Source organism: Apteryx mantelli, chromosome 26 (assembly GCF_036417845.1).
Source record: "Apteryx mantelli isolate bAptMan1 chromosome 26, bAptMan1.hap1, whole genome shotgun sequence".
In the NCBI taxonomy this organism is placed as follows: Eukaryota; Metazoa; Chordata; class Aves; order Apterygiformes; family Apterygidae; genus Apteryx; species Apteryx mantelli.
Genome location: NC_090003.1, coordinates 9,821,025 through 9,837,373, shown reverse-complemented (window position 1 = coordinate 9,837,373; position 16,349 = coordinate 9,821,025). Strand labels below are relative to the sequence as shown.

At 51.6% G+C, this 16,349-nt stretch overlaps 1 protein-coding gene across 1 annotated transcript; it reads left to right on the top strand.

The window, feature by feature from the left end:
* The first annotated feature begins 1,378 nt into the window (after positions 1-1,378).
* On the top strand, positions 1,379-15,528 carry LOC106484665 (protein-arginine deiminase type-1-like). The gene is made up of 16 exons (XM_067310906.1): positions 1,379-1,470; positions 4,082-4,256; positions 4,730-4,799; positions 6,150-6,211; positions 7,006-7,123; positions 7,780-7,905; positions 9,025-9,200; positions 9,373-9,476; positions 9,863-9,986; positions 10,588-10,695; positions 10,916-11,067; positions 12,963-13,107; positions 13,605-13,698; positions 13,779-13,858; positions 14,837-14,962; positions 15,216-15,528. Exons 1-16 carry the CDS (start codon positions 1,379-1,381, stop codon positions 15,447-15,449), a joined length of 1,986 nt encoding a protein of 661 aa, XP_067167007.1. The 3' UTR covers positions 15,450-15,528.
* The last annotated feature ends 821 nt before the right edge of the window (positions 15,529-16,349 follow it).

Genomic DNA, 16,349 nt, shown 5'->3' with positions numbered 1-16,349 from the left:
TCTAGCCCTGTCCTGGGATACCCCATGAAGCCACTGCTTGGCATGACTGTCTCCTTCTATGTTTGCCTCTGACAAAATTGCTTCCTGATGCCCCATCTCCCATTCCCTATGGAAATGGGGACTGCACTGTTGCCTTATTGCCCTTCCTACCTTATCTGCGTGAGATTCACAATTAACCCTGCAGCAATGGGGTTGGTGGTGTGGTCTTCATGGGGATCAGTGCCACCTAGGACTTCCCTGCACTTGCTTTCTCTCTCTGTCCATCACTTGTGCTTCTCTCGAAGCGGGAACCACTTCCCTGCTCTCCAGGTCCTGGGTCAGCACCTAGCGCCATGGAAATCTTCATGACTAGCAGCAAGATTCGTATCGCCCACTTTTACACTTTAGAAGTTAGTTAAGTCTCCTAGGATTGCCTGGAGAGAGATTAGTATCTCCAGAAAGCGATTTGTTCCAATAACTGGGACGTTTGCCATGTGATGGGATCAACCTGGAGGTGCTGGTCCCTTCCCTGTGGGAGCAGAGACTCACTTTGCCGTCAGACATCTCCAGCAACACAAAAAAGCTACACTAATGAGCACCGAGTCCCCAGTGCTTCTGTACGTCCAAGCAAAACAGCAAGAATCTCTAATCTCCACCGAAAGCCTCTCACAGGGATTTTTCCTGCCTGCCAAATAACCAGTTTTCCCTGCAGCCCTGAGTGCGCCCATTTCTGCTCGTGGCATTCATCAGAAGTTGTTATGAAGGGAAGGACCAGCCCGAGCAAACATTTCTTTTTGCTGGAGCGGTATATGCTTTATACAGGCATTGCCCTAATGGGGTAGTCGAGGTCGTGAGTCCTCCCTGCTGGGAGACTAGATGGAAAAATTGGGTTGTTTTAAAGAAAATACTTTATTTTAATGGTACCGTGTATTATAATAACCCTAAACAACCACGTTGCCTAACAGGAGGTGTAAAAATGTTTAATGCATAAGGCTTTGGAGTCCTTATATGGAGTTGTAAAGGAGTTCAGGGCAAATCGTTGAGAATTTCCCCCCAAAGATCTTGCTGCTATGATCTTGGGGCAGGTCTCAAGCCGAGGTGCAAAGCCATGCCCTGCCAGACCCCATCCTGCCCTTCCACTCTGTGCCCCCTCCCCGTATGGGAGAGCCCCGGGGCTGGCTTATCGCCTTCATCTCCTGAGTGTGCAGCTTCCCGGAACCGCAGCACGGGATGGTGGAGGTGGAGACGGCAGGGTCTCTGGGTAACCCAGTCATCGAGGGAAGGGAGGAAGGAGGAGTTAAATTCCCCTGCCTTTTAATCCTGTCATGCTGGTTTACCTACAAAGCAGGGCAGCCAGGCAGCAGCTTCCTTCACATGCGTCCGTGGTCCCCGGAGGATCATGTCCCAACGTCAAGTCGTGCAGGTGTCCACCAGTCACGCCTGCTATGCCGCCTGTGTGCTGGGCACCGAGGTCTTTCTGGACATGCACCGGTAAGGCTTTTGATATTTGACTACCTGCAATCACCTACATGGGCTTACGCTGCCTTCCCAGACAGGCTCTGGCTCCAGGAGACTGGTGAATTTTGGGGAAGCCCAAGAGCACTTTGCATTTCTGCTTCTCATTTGGTATAGGGACAAGCTTTACAGGGGAAAATCAGAGGTGATCTCGGGCCCTGCATCACTGTTTTGAATTTGTATTTGGCTGGCTGATTGGGTACTCCGGAGATGTGCCCCGAGGTAGCTGTCCTCTGTGTTCCCGGTCACTTCTGGGGACAGAGCTTCCTGGAGCGGCGCTCCCTGCGCGCCCAGAGGAGCGGCGGTAGCTCCTGTGAAGTCGAGACATTTAAACATAGACAACAATGACAGTTTGCAGGTAAAGCCCATGCACACCCCAGATAAGTGGGATCTATTTCTGGCTGCTAAAGCATTGGGCAACAGCAATTCGAGAAGAGCAACTTGTCCAGAGCTAAACTGGGTTAAAGAACAAATGTGTGGCTAAAGCAGAAAAAATCCATGAGCGGGTTTTTTTATGGGTGATTTAACAAGAAGTGATTTTCTTGCCTAAAATATAGGGGTTGTTTTATTGGCCAGATATGAGGCTGTATTCAGTCTACTGCTGCATTGTTACTATTTAATAAATGATACTTATAATGATAGCGACTACAGGCCAAGCCAGTTGGGAACTCAAACCAGTCAATTATTTGGTTTGCATGTTGGAGCAGGGCCAGGACTTGCTGTTGTAGCTAGACTGCCCCCCACCGCCCTGTGCCGTACAAAGGGCCTCAAATTGAACCTCTGCTGGCCTTGAACCATTATTATTTTTTCCTCAGCCAGAAGGGAATATGACCTGTTATTTGCAATTTTTTTCTGAACTCGAACTGGAATGAGCTCAGTCCCATTTAAGTGTGCGCTGGGCCTGAGCCCCAAAATGGGCTGGTCTGGCTCCTTGGTAGCAGATCTGAGCCTTGCTCAAAGGAGCCAAGAGTTGATATGAGATGGTGGCTGCTGTTTAAATGTCAGGGCTTAATGATGGGAGTCGCTTCATTACCGCAGAGCAACAGCGGTAGCGAGAGTCCTCTCTGCAGCAGGGAAAACTGGGTGGCAAATGGGACGGAGTTCAGTCATGTTTCGGTCCATTTTTGGCCATAAAGATGGAGCGCAGTGGGAATTCTGCTTCTATGGCCAGGGAGAGGTGAGAGAGCCATCAAATTGGGGTCCATAGTCCCAAACCGGAGAAGTCCTTCCTTCCCTGGGGTTTCCGCTCCCCATGGGCTCTCTGCATCACTCTGTTTCCCGGAGAGTCAGCCCTGGAACCGAAATTTGAAACAAAATTTGCTGCTTTTGAACAGGCTTTGGCCGCTTGGATGGGCCAGGCAACCGTGGCTCTGTGCCATGGAGAGGTGCTATGAGGGAAGGCATTTGTGTGCCTCGTCCAGCTCTGATAAGCTACATGCAGGTCTCCCTGCTCCTCCAGAATTGCCCAGGAGACACAAGGACTTGGATATAACAGCGTGCAGTCAATCTGACACTTAGGCTCCTAGGGCGCTAAGCACGAGAGGAGCAATTCTGCAAGTCTGCGGGAAGATTTATGATGCTGCAACCATTTAAATTTTAGTAGAGGCAAGGGAGATGACAGATTAATCTCTCCTTACAAGCTGCTGCAGGCACCAGTGCTGTCATCCAAAGGGAAACGGGGAATAAATCTCTTCTGTATTTTTCTTGTGGTTAAAATTTACCACCTTGTCCCTTTTTGTGTGCGTACGGGAAGGCGGGTTACAAATCGCAGACAGGCTGGAGCACTCCTGCTCCCCAGATGGAGGTACAGGGATGTAATGAGCAAGTAGGCAGCACTTCAAAGGTGAGGGATGTCACAGAGGTGGGGTTTGGGCTTTCTGTGCTTGCACATGGGCTGGACATTTTGTCTTTTATTCGGGCATCTTTTGATTCAGGGTAGGGGCCAATGGGGGCCTTTACGGTGGCACGATGAGTTGCTGCTGTGTGGCCGTTGGCTGAGCGCGATCCTCCTCTAAGCGCTGGGCGAAGGGCAGTAGCTTAAGCCACAACTGCTGCCTTTGAAAAAAGTTGGTTTTCTCTCGTGGGGGGGATGCACTTGGGCTCAAAATAGCAGGTCTGTGCACCTCATTGCTCCCCATGTAGGGACACTAACCACCCTCCTTGGAGAGGCAACATCAAAAATTGCCCCAGCTCTTAGTCTGGGTCCGAGCAGACTAGTCTGCTCTAGTCTGAGCTCCCAGGTTTGCAGTGTCTTTAGGATGCTGAAATCGTTGGGTTGTGGTTTTTTTGTTCTCATTCAGGGAGGTCAAAATGATGAAGGTTGGATGCCTGGACTTTAGCATCTCTACTTAACCATGGATGGACATGCTGAAGCTCCCTTCCTTCCAGCAGGAACTGTGCTTGCTCAGCACCACCACAGAGATAATAAATACAAAATTCAGATGACGCACCCAAACATGGTTCTCAGTCTATTAAACCCAATTACTGTTGGATTTAATTTCAGTGAGCCCAATTCAACTATTTTGGTCCACAAAAAACAACAGGAGGGGCAAGTCTGTCTGTAACCAAGCGCTGCTTTCTGTTTCAGATCTACCCCCAAAGGTGCTTCATCATTTGAGGTCCATGCCACCTCTGCAGTTACAGTCCATGTCATCCACAACCCCGTGACAAAACCCATGAATACCTCCCGATGGCCACTGGATCCTGATATAGAGGTTGTGGTGACCATTGGTGTCACCAGCAGAACTGTCAATGACAATAAGGTCAGTTGCTTATAATGTACAGAGAGAATCTGGAAAAATAACTCAGTTTTTCCAGGAAGTAAGGAAGGAGTATGTGTTTGATCATTTCCAGGTAGCACTGATATCAGGCAAGTTTCCATAGAACAAACTCAAACCTAAACAGAAGCGTGCAATTGCTGTGTATGAAAAATGAAACTAAAAAAGAGAAGGAGGTCACATTTTATGACCTAAAAATGAGATATTTGTAGCAAAAGCTGGTGTCAGATACTTCATGCAAAACAATAAAAATATTTTAAGCTTTCTTTTTCTGTACCTGCTTTGTGCTGAAGCAGACAGAAATGATTCAGCTTAACGATGATTAATGGGGCATGGCCTTTATGGTCCCACCAACAAATTCTAGCGCTGCTGGGTCAACCCAGTGAGTGGAAAGACCTACTGAGCACAGCAGGATGTAGGACTTAGGAACGGGTAGTGATCTCATGATATCTTCACAGGTTAAGATTTCATACTACGGATGGGAAGGGAATGAACTTACTGTGGCTTGGTTGTATCTCACCTGTGTAGGTGAGTATTTCAGCAACACTTGTCTGAAGACAGTCTGCTCTTACAGATGCCCAAATCTAGTTTTGTTTATTGAACTGGAATTAACCCACCAGCCTGAGTGCATAGTGCAGGTTTGGGTGTTAACAGTCAATCCTGACAAGGAAGAGAGAAATAATTAAAATGTTATTGTGCTGCCTTAATATGGCACAAAAACCCTGTGCTATATCCCCATCCAATGCACGTACCAAGCCAGCCTTCTCTGGACACTAAGACCATTTGGTTGGCGGAGGAGGATTCAAATGAGACCATCTCACCTAGCTTTAGACAGTGTAGCCGTCTGCAACGCTGCTCGCTTCCTCAACCGCCATTGTAGCTAGTGGAGAGAAATAGGAACCTAAGTGTAGTTGTCTGACCTATTTTAGAAGCTTAGGATGAGATGAATCATTGCCTTGAAATGCCTATTTTCCTCTGTGGATTACAGAGGGAGTCTAGACAGCTAGTCTGGATGCAGAGACTTACATTTGGATGGACTGATTATCCTAAATTTTGGATTTTTTTAAGTGCTCACATGATGGCCAGACCTGTGTCCTGAAGACATGCATATGCCTCTGAAAATTGCACCTGCAGAGGTTGATGGTTTTCCATGTCCCATGGCTGATGGACTCTACTCTGAGCCATCCCTGGCCATTGCCTTCCGCAGGGTTTTTGGGTTACAAAGACATGGCTAAGCTTCTCTACGTATTCCCCTCTGCGCCATGAAGAAGGATACTCTTCTTCTGTGCCTGTGTTTTCTGCACACATTATCTTTCTCCCTCTGTGCCATTTGGATCAGTCCAGCAGGCCAAGAGCTGTCGTTAGGATAGGCTTATTACAGATTTACATGGGCTCAGTAAGAAGTAGTTGGTAAACCTCCTCCTTATTCCAGCAGAGGAAGAGATTTGGGCCACGGAAGAGCTTTGTAAGGGAAAGTCCTTCTCAAACATTGCATCACCCCTAGTAATTGCTTAGGTGTCTGTTCGCCCATGGTGAAAACACTCGTTCATGCCTCCACCCCATTTCGCCTTCACTCACCAAAAAACTCCACCGTCAATTTGAAATCAGTAAAAATACAAAAGAAGTGGGTATGTCCCTGCTAGGGAAATCAAGACGGGAGAAGATAGCTGGAGACCAAAGGGGGAAAACCAACAAAAAGTGGTCAGACTGGCTTTTAGAGAAGGGTCCTGTTCAGGTTTTGAGCTTGTCTGGGGCGATGCAGGTGGGGTTGGTGTTAGCTGACTCACGGCTAGCACTCAGGGTGAGTCCAAAACAGCACCGTCTGCAGAAAGCTCAGTATCTTGCTGGTGGCTGCCTTCTCTCTCTGTGATGTTTCAGACATATCCCTGGATGTTGACTTGAGCCGTAATGGCAGAGTGAGGAGCAAAGGAAAGGACAAGGTAATGAGAAACACTTCATGATTTTATGCAACGTAGAGTTTATGGAGGGTAAATGCAGGGTGCATCCACTTCCAGTCTGTTTCTTGAAAATCTCTGGGAGGAGGGACTTGGGTGGTGGTAGCATTTCCCTGGTGCCTGAATTAGAATTTGCTGCGTTATTTTCCCTTAGCCTACTAATCTGGGAAGAAAGACTTTCTTCTCTGTGCCAAAGTCTCCTGGCTCTCAAGTCCAGCCCCAAGGATGTTGGAAAGAAGCAGCCATATAGGAAAAAAGACTGCCTTTTTTTTTTTCTTCTTCTTTTTGGACGTGAAACGTGCCACTAAATGAGTCAGTCGCAGGTTTTGCAAATAGCAAGAGATTTACCCCTTTGGCCATAAATCTGCACATGCCCAAGCACTTAGGCCTGTGTAATTAGCTACAGCACAATCAACAGCACAAGTTGTATATCAAGATCAGATGCATTTCTAGAATTGGCATATTCTTGTTCAAATGAGGGCTTACAGATACACTCTGAGCTGTTAGAAGATAACATCTGTTTGCAATAGCCCTTGCTGGCCCTGCTAGAAGCTGTAGTTTTCATGTGGGTTAAGAGGTTAGGAAATCTAGTGGGTTAAAAGCATTGCTGCCCTCTCTACACCAGGGCTGATTGCATGTTACTTAACTCTTGCTGTGGGTATCTCCTCCAAGCGTGGACGTGGCCTTGGGGTTTCCTCCAGCCAGGACGCTGTTGGGAGGAGGACAGGAGGGAGGAAATTTTGTGTTTTTTTTCCCACTTCCTTTCGATACTTCTCCAGGCAAAATGGACGTGGGGCCCGGACGGGCAAGGTGCTGTGCTGCTGGTGAACTGTGACAAGGACAGCCCCAGCTCCGTGGGGATGGACAGCAGTCACACGGAGATACGGACCAGCGCAGGTATGAGTGGCACACCCCAGGGCCAGCCCAAAAGATGGCACGTCTTCCTGGCCGGGCACGCATGTGCCCATGTAGCAGGCCCAAAGCACGTAATCCAAGGTGACTGCTTATATGCAGCACCCAGGGGGATCTGATCTGGGTCTTTTTGTGCTTGTGACACCTTTGTTCCTCTCCTTTCTCACTATGAGCCGTGCTTGGACATGTTTGCCATGTCTGGTGATGGTGATACTGCCTGCAAAGATAACGTGCCACTGATCTATGGCCTTAGGTGCTTGCAAAGCAGTTAGGAGAATGGGTGCTGCTTTCACGCTGTCACCTTATAGTTATCAACAGAGGCTTCATTTTCTAACCTGCTTCCCCACTGCAACAGAAACGGGCTCTTTCCCTGTGCGAGATCACCTTCCCATGTCTCTTCAAAGTACCTTTGCCATCACCTCTGTTCCCTTCCCAAGGCAAGGACATGTTAATTTTTTTCTTCCCAGACATCTCTACAAAACCAGTGCTAGCAGCTTGCATAATCCCCAAGAGGTATGCCCTATAAACCTATAGGCGAACAAAGTCTGGGCAGAGGATACCAGTAGCTACAGTCAGTGCTTGAGGCTGGAAACCTCCCCAGGTCCCTGAAGTGAGACTCCTGTCTGTCTCTTTTCTTGTAGACCTTCAAGATATGTCTGTTATGATCCTGAGGACTCAAGGCCCCAGCGCTATATTTGCTGAGTATCAGCTGGTCCTTCATGTCCCTGAGTCGGATGCAGACAAAGTGAGAGTTTTCCATGCTATTCGTGAGTACTTCTCCCTTCCTTCTCAGATCTTTGTGCAGTCCTATCATCTCCCTGTAGAACCCTGACGTGGGTGAATCCGTCTTTTTATTACTGCACTAAGGTTCACTATAGTTAGGGACCGAGCGCCTCTGATCTCTGGAAATGCTTGCTTATCTCGAAAGCTCCTCTGCTCTTTCTTGCTCCGGCTGTTTACAAGGCTGAGTTATGAGAAACTTGGAGGCTGCTTAGGGAAAAGTAATAAAGAATGCTTTGTTCAGTGTGATTGCTGAAATTTCAAAGGCAAGGCTTGGGTCTCATGCCAGTCTTTTCCAGTGAAGAGTGGGCTTTGAAGGTACAGGCTCTGCATACACTAGGCAGGTCTAAAAATGCTGACGTCTTCCTATCCCTAAAAAAAATGAGCTGAGGATTCGCGACTGCATGTTGCTGCCACATGGGTGTAGATGCATAGGCAGGATTTTCCAATGGAGGAAGCTTGGGAAGCTCCAGGTGAGGATGACGTAAGGAGGAAGCTGGTGTCACTCACGTGAGAGGATGAGAGCGGGCCAGATATGCAGCGAGATAGTGCTGGTCGCCTGGGCGAGGGAGGGTTTCTGCCCCTGCTGTCGCCTCCCACCTTGGCGCGACGCTGCGTGCACACACACACATGCACCCGGACACGCACGCCTGGTCACATGGGCATGGCTTCAGCTCTGTGGGAACGGTGGGGTCTGGCAGGACTCAGGGCTGATAACCCACACGCTGCTTCTGGCACCGGCTCCCTGATTAACGCTGGGTATGACACAGCGATCAAAGCAGCCCATCTCGTTGGGCTGCACACATTTACCTTTGAACACCCCAGTAACTGAATACCTGCAGATCCCCACTGAAAATCAGGTCAGGGAACCAAAGTATATCATTAGATGCTTTAACTCTAGGCACGCACCTTAAAAGGGTTTGACCTTAGGGTACAGAGTCCTCTTTGTACAAGGAAGATCAAGTGTGTTCTCTAGAGAAGAGGAGGCACGCCCACTCCTGTGCAAACCACACTGGCATCAACCACCTCCTCTCTGTTGCCTCTTTCCATCCCCATGGATGAGCTGGTCACCTCACACTGTGCTGGATATTTCGTTGTCTCTCCAGATAATGACTCACGCCTCCAGTATAAACTTGTGTTGGGTCCAAATAAGCTCTCCTACGTACTAGACCACATCAGCGAAGGAGACAGTACTTTCTACGTAGAAGGACTTTCTTTCCCAGACGCTGACTTCTCTGGGCTGGTTTCCTTCAGCATCAGCTTGCTGGAGGTCACCCATCAGGTACGAGGGACTCGTGGATCATGACTGTGCGGGCAGACAGATGTTTGCTCACACTGCAGTGGCGAGACTTGGCCTCAGTCTCACACTGTCCCAGAGCATGTCCTGTTCCTGTTCTCTGCGAAGCTGGCAATAGGAGTTTCACTGCGACTCATGGGTGTTTTGCCTCTTGCAGTATTCACCGGGCACCCCGATTTTCACTGATACGGTGGTTTTCCGCGTGGCGCCCTGGATAATGACCCCGAACACCCAGCAGCCTGTGGAGGTTTTTGTCTGCAGGTAGGAGGGACATGACTGAAGACCAGAGCATTGCTCTACCTCCCTTGGGAGAGAGAGACTCTCCCAGGAGGAGCTTTCAACCCTTTCTTACTACATATTAGCTATGGGGCAAGCCATGCTTTATGTGTGCTGTGCAGGAGTCCTAATATATTGGTAGGGACCCAGGCTGGTGCTGTTGCACTCATTGCAACCCCAGGGAGAAAGGATGGAGGCTCTGTTTGACCCTGATGCCGTGGAGCTCGACTCTCTCCAAGGGTAGCCTCATGGGTGACAGTTACCTAGTGCACTGTGAGTGAGAAATAGGCTGCGTGGTCAGGCAGTGGGGGCACTTCTCATGAGCCCTTGGGCTCCCTGCTCCCAGTCTTTACTCTGTGCTCTCCCCACAGCATTGAGAAGGGCATAAACTCCAATGATGTCTTTCTGGAGGGTCTCCGAGTCCTGCTGAGGAAAGTCAACTGCAAGCTGACCATCTGCTCAGAGGTCGAAAACCGGAGTGACCGCTGGATCCAGGTCCTAAATCAATACAAGTAACACTTGGCTCTTGCATGGCACTTTTTACACGCTCAGAGGCTCTCACAGGGACAGTAGGGTGTTCTCTCCGCTACTAACGCCCCTGAGAGGTATTAGCTGCATTGCTCAGCAGAAGGCACCTAGATACTTAGAGGTGAACCTAGCAACCATGAACTAAAACTAAAATTCTGCCAGCGATGGCAGCCAGCATGGACAGGGATGTTGCCTAAGGACTGTGCGGTGCTGCAACAGGGACCTGCACATGCTGGGTAGATGGGCTGTTTGCTCCCCACAGTGTGCATGAGCCGTGCCATCCCTATCCCCATCCCCCGGAACACCGCGGCTGCAGGCTTTCTGCTCCGGGGCGGCCTGGCTCTGCCAGCGCTGCGTTGGCCAGGGTGGCAGCCCCCAGACCCCCTGCCTCCATGGGTGGAGAGCTGCCTCCCTTTGGGTTGGGGCAACAAGAGAGTTTTCTCAGGTTTGGCTGATTTCCTGCTCCACCCTCACTGCCTGTTTTGCCTACCTCCTGCGCCCCTCCCGCTTGGTGCCCAAGATCACTATCACCAAAAGAGGATTCTTCCTCTTCCTCTTCCCACAACAGGACGAGCTGGAGTTTGGCTATGTGGAAGCACCTCACAAGACGTTCCCTGTGGTCTTCGACTCACCCAGAAACAGAGGCTTGAGGGACTTTGCTTTTAAAAAGATCCTGGTGTGTAAAGTTTCCTCCAGCGTGAAGCTGACCCCCTTCTCCCTGGGCCCCCCGGGTCCTCCCCATGAGCTTGCCAGGCTCTCGGCTACAGGGAAAACCCATGTCACAGGGCTTGCTAGCTGAGACCTGATGTGGAGATGCACTCGTGGGGCTGCCGACGGGCAGAGCCGGGCTGGTGGAGGTCCCACTGGCGTGCCTTCACTGCTCCCCTCTTTCTCAGGGTCCTGATTTTGGCTATGTGACCCGAGAGCCCCCCAAAAAAGAGGTTTCGAGCCTTGACTCCTTTGGGAACCTGGACGTGAGCCCGCCGGTGACTGTGCGAGGGAAGGAATACCCTTTTGGAAGGATCCTCATTGGGAGCACCCTCCCTTGGTGAGAAGGAGACATGACAGCCCAGCTTGATCCAGCCCTCGTCTTGGTGGGATGGGGCACATAAAAGCTGGGCATAGGAAAGTGTTCCTGGGGGGATGAGAAAGGGCTGCAGGGGGATGCAGAGAGATTTTGGAGAGGGCCTGCCCTTGCTAGTTCAGCTGGAGGAAGCCCTGTCTCACTGCCATAGGAGAGTGGCGGGGGGGATTTGTTTTAATTGCATTTGAGCTGCAGTTGAGCCTGGGGAATTAAAAAAAGGCCTGGCGAACTTGTTCCCTCTTGCCTAACCCCCAAGGAGGACAACAGAGGTCTGGCTTGCAGGGCATGAGTCTGTGTCTCCTCACCCCAGTCCCGTTGCTGCTTTGGCATGGGGATGCGGGGCCAAATCCCGGCCATGCGGTCTGGGCAGAGGTGCATGCGAGAGGCATCCAGGGTCCTGGTTCTCGCAGGGCTTAAATCGGCTCCCAGGATAAGTAAAACAGGAGCTTATTTCCCTGTCCAGGGCAGGGAAGGTGGCTGTGGGGGCAACAGTGATACCCAGAGCGCAGAACTGCAGCGTTCGAACAGGAGACCTGCTTTCCCCTCCAAAGAAAAGGTTTTTTTCAGGGGGAAGAGGCTTAACTGGGCAGAGTGAAGGCTACCACTGAGGGCTGACAAGGGGAGACCCAAGCAGACCTGGCTCTGAAGAGGTCTGGCACTGACTTAACAGGGGCCTAAAGCAGTCCTTCAATCTGGAATCACTGGCTCGGGCCAATTAACTTCAGTTACATTAATAACGCCTGGGTTTTGGTGTGGCCAGGGGGCACAGATCAGGGTCCTGGCAGCTGACCCCACGTTCCCATCTCATAGCAATCCTCTTTGCAAGAGCTGCTCAGCAGAGATCAGATTTGACGCGATTAACGCGAGCCGGCTTCCCTCTTCCCATGCCCCTCATGAAACGCTACGTGCCGCCGCTCTTATTTTCCCACTCCCAAACTTTTTGTGCTGATGCTTTTGCTCCGATCCTTGCGGTGCCCGAAGCACCCAGGCTATTTAACCTTTCCCCAATTAAAAGAAAAGGTGCGGTAAGTCACGAAAGGGTAAAATCCCAAATAACTGGAAATTGTTTTGCTCTGCCCTCGGCAGCTGCTCCGGGCAGGCGGTGCTAGGCAGCTCAGCTGGAACGAGAGCGCAGATCCTCCACAAAGGAGGCTGTTCTCCGAGATAAACAACAAAGCGATCCGCCGGGAGCGAATCCGGCAGGGACGTTACCCGGGATGTCTAAGCCACGGCAGTGTGGAGACGGCAAGCGGCGTGATGCCCGTCTCCGAGCTAGCCGTGCTCCTCGGTGCCAGCGGAGGATGGGGCGCCAGGACTCCTGGGTCCCTGCCTGGGATGTTAGGTAGTTCGTTTACCGTGGCAGGTAACTTTAGTTTTCCCAGACTCCCAAGAACCATAATTATCCCTTATTAGAAGAATGTTGTGAAGTTTAATTAATGCTTTCCCAGCCTGTGTGAGGGCTTCTGCTGCTGTCTCTCTAAGAATACTTCACCCGCGCAACGCATTACATAAGGAGTGATTTAATACTCACAAGGATTAGTTAAATTAAGCCTTGCGCCCATTTTAAAGAGGAAGATGCTGAAGCAGAAAGGGGGATGTAATGCATATATATGCTGCCCTGCGTACTACACCAAGGAACTCGAGCGGGAGCTTGGGGTCAGCCAGGCTGATGTGGGACATGAAAATCGGTGCGAGTGGCAGGTGGGACAGGAGCCCCCCTCCCAATGAGACACTGCGGGACAACCCACTCGATGCTGAACTGATGGGAAACGGTGTCACCTCTTATAAATTGATGCCTAACCACTTTGCACCCCCCCATGCCTTTGTGTGTGCTTTCTCCTACTCCCTCTGCTTCCCAGGGCCTCCGGCCGGCGGATGTCAAAGGCAGTCAGAGATTTCCTCTATGCCCAAAAAGTGCAGGCGCCCGTGGAAGTCTACTCGGAGTGGCTGAGCGTGGGCCACGTGGATGAATTCCTGACGTTTGTCCCCGCTTACGATAGGAAGGTACTGTCCGCCACTACCGCTCCTTCCCTTCAATGATCCCTGCTCCGGCACAGGGAACCCTCTTCTGCAAATGCAAAAAGCCCTTCGTGGGAGTCAGTGAAAAAAAAAAAGTCCTGTTGGATTACGGGGAAACTGGGGCACCATGAAAAGGCACAAGTGGCTTCACATCGCGTGGTGAAGCAGTGGCGGTGCTGGGAACAGTGCCTGGCTCATCCTTCCTCTGTTTCGGGGCCCTCCTCACGGGGCTGAATTCTGAATACTGAATTCACTTTCTTTTGGTGCCGTTCCCCAGGAAACATCTAGTCTCTTGGAAACAACCTGTGCAGCTCGCAACATGTGGGGTTGGGTTTGCAGCTGACAGGCACCGTGGCACTGAAGTGTCTTGCCTAAGTTGGGGCCGCTGAGTTGCTTGAAGGGCCAGTGTCATGAAATAATATCTGTATCATATCCAAGCTCAACACGGCCAAGCTTTAATCACCTCATCTCTCTCCCTGTAGGGTTTCCGGCTCCTCTTGGCCAGTCCCAATGCCTGTTACAAGCTCTTCAAGGAGAAGCAAAAGCAGGGTTATGGCAATGCCACCCAGTTCATTGGTAAGGAGCCTGGCGAGGGCGCCCTCGAGGGCCAGTGGGGGCCACCAAGGTCCCTTACTGCCGCGTTGCTCCCCACGCAGGGCTGAAGAACATGGAGCGGATGACCATCGATGAGCTCCTGGCAGACGAGACGCTGAAGAACGACAACAGGCACGCGCAGGTGGGCGCCAGGAAGCTGCAAAGTGCCAGGCAGCACCAACAAGTCTGTTATCGCCTCTTCCTCCCCGTAGTAAGGCAACGCATGTCGGCGGTGACGCCGAGCAGTTAGCCGAAGCCTGAGCCATGATGCTTCAGAGCAGATCAGAGGGATGGGCTGAGCATGGGGGCAGATGCCCCTGGGTCGGGGCTCTGCAGCATCTAGGCACAGAGATCTGCTGCATCTACAGTGTCCTGTTAGCTTTAGCTGGAGGGAGGACTCGCAGCATCCCTGGAAATGCCTTGCGAGGACTGTTAAGCCAAGGCAAGGCTACCCTCAAAAACATGATTTAGCAGATCCCATGATGACAGCCGCCTTCAGAAGTGTGGTGTGCTCCTTTTCAACGCCTGGCTCTATTTCCTTCATCAACACTCTCCCTTGCAAAATCTCTTCCGCTTACAAGGTGCTACCAGATGATTGGTGCAGGGATTATTTTTAATGAAACAGATAATTAGCCCTGGGAGAAGAGTGAGCAAACCTGCCAAGAATAGCATTGGCATGTGCTAGATGAAAGCACGTGTGCAAGGGAGAGCACTTACAAGGGGGCCAGGCACCATATGGGACCAGCTCATCCAAGCACATGTGGGTCCTGGCTTTAATCACATTGGGAGATGCCCTAAGTGACTCCAGAGGCACAAAAAATCAAAGGGAAGAGGGAGCTCAGGTAGGGGGTTGGATGCAGGAGGTAGCCCGAAGGCTCTACTCTTCAGAGCCATGTGTAGCCAAAAGGGATGGGACGGGCAGCAACGTGGGACTGCATGGGGTTAGGGAGGCCAGGCTGGCCAGGGATCACAAGTGAAGGCTCCGGTCCTGCGTTTGGTCTGGATGGAGATCCTAACGTGGCTGGTGTCTGGCCGTGACCGGAGCATAGAGTTGGAGCGTGGAGGAAGGGGCACCTCCACCATGCACCCCCTCCCAGTGCGCCTCCCTCCTTCTCCCCAGCGCTGCATCGACTGGAACCGAGACCTCCTCAAGCAGGAGCTGGGCCTGAGCGAGGAGGACATCATCGACATCCCCCAGCTCTTCGTGCTCAGGGAGTCCCGAGCGGACGCCCTCTTCCCAGACATGGTGAGGGCCCAGCAGAGGCGGTTGCACTCCACTCTGCACCAAGGCTGCATCTCTGTCAGACCCTTTCCCTCCGCTTGGCTTCCTCTCCTCCGTCCCCTCTTTCTCCATCCATTCTGCTTTGCTCCTTGGAGCCTCCTGATGGCCCAACAGCGCAGCCAAGTGAAAGCAAACACCGGGCAGCTTCCTGCTGCGTAGAAAAAGCTTCTGGCTCGTCCTCGCTGCATGTTTCACAGCCTCTCCTGTCCCGCTGCAGGTGAACATGCTGGTGTTGGGAAGACACCTGGGCATCCCCAAGCCCTTCGGGCCAGTCATCCGTGGGCAGTGCTGCCTGGAGGAGAAGGTCTGCTCCCTGCTGGAGCCCCTGGGGCTCACCTGCACCTTCATCAATGACTACTTCTCCTACCACGTGCTCTCCGGCGACGTCCACTGCGGCACCAATGTCCGCCGCCAGCCCTTCTCCTTCAAGTGGTGGCACATGGTGCCCTGAGCCCAGGTGGCTTGGGCCCTCTCCTCTTCTCTTTCCAAAACAGAGAACCGAGGATGAAGTTAGGTTGAAGCCTGTCAAACTAAGCGGTTTTGGCAATAAAGCAGCCCTCGACTCCGTTAGTGTTGAGGGAGCAGCTCTTCCTTGCATGCTGTCCTGTCTTGCTCGGACACAGCACCGAGGCAGGGGCTGTGCCGGGTTGGCACATCCAGCTTGGCAGGGTTATTCCCTGCGCGCTCGCTCACACCTCACTGCCGGATCAAAAGGGTTGTTCGAGACCTCTTTTATGCCCACTGGTGTGTTACAAGAGGAGAGTTTATGTTCTGGGATCACAACAGATCCCAGATGCCCAGGTCAGATTCCTAGGATGGAGGAAGGACACTAGGAATCTAACACAAAAGGCTCTGATCTAACAGCGAAAAGGCTCCTGCAGAGCTGTGCCTCTCAGCCCAACACGAGCTGAAAGTGTGTATATATACACATACATACATACATACATACATATATATATATATATGTACCCACACATATGTGCATATATTTTGCCATTGACTTCTGGGCCCTGCAGCTTGCTCTCAGGAGCTCGCCGGCCCTTTGCCACCTTCCCCGCAAGCCTTTGCGTGCCGCTGCGCCTTTCCATCCCCAATGCTGCCCCGAACCTTTCTGCCCTCTCCCTCCGTCTTATCCGAACGAGCTGCGGCATTTCCCCATATCAGACTTAAACCGGGTGAAGCTGTCCTGCCCTTTTCCCGCGCAGGCACTCCCCTAGGCCAGCAGGAAACCGGATCAGGAACCGAAACCGTCCGAAAACAAGTGATTCCTTTGTCGCGGGCAGCCGGGCGAGGGTTACCCGATACCCGGGCGGTTTTGCACGCCGGCGGACGAGGGCCGGCTTTTGCACGC

What these genes read in the sequence shown, in the direction of transcription:
- LOC106484665 (XM_067310906.1), top strand. Translation starts at nt 1,379, where the DNA reads ATGTCCCAACGTCAAGTCGTGCAGGTGTCCACCAGTCACGCCTGCTAT. An exon ending in GGAGTGACCGCTGGATCCAG is followed by an intron (nt 9,987 to 10,587) that starts GTCCTAAATCAA and finishes TTCCCACAACAG; the next exon opens with GACGAGCTGGAGTTTGGCTA. An exon ending in ATTGGGAGCACCCTCCCTTG is followed by an intron (nt 11,068 to 12,962) that starts GTGAGAAGGAGA and finishes TCTGCTTCCCAG; the next exon opens with GGCCTCCGGCCGGCGGATGT.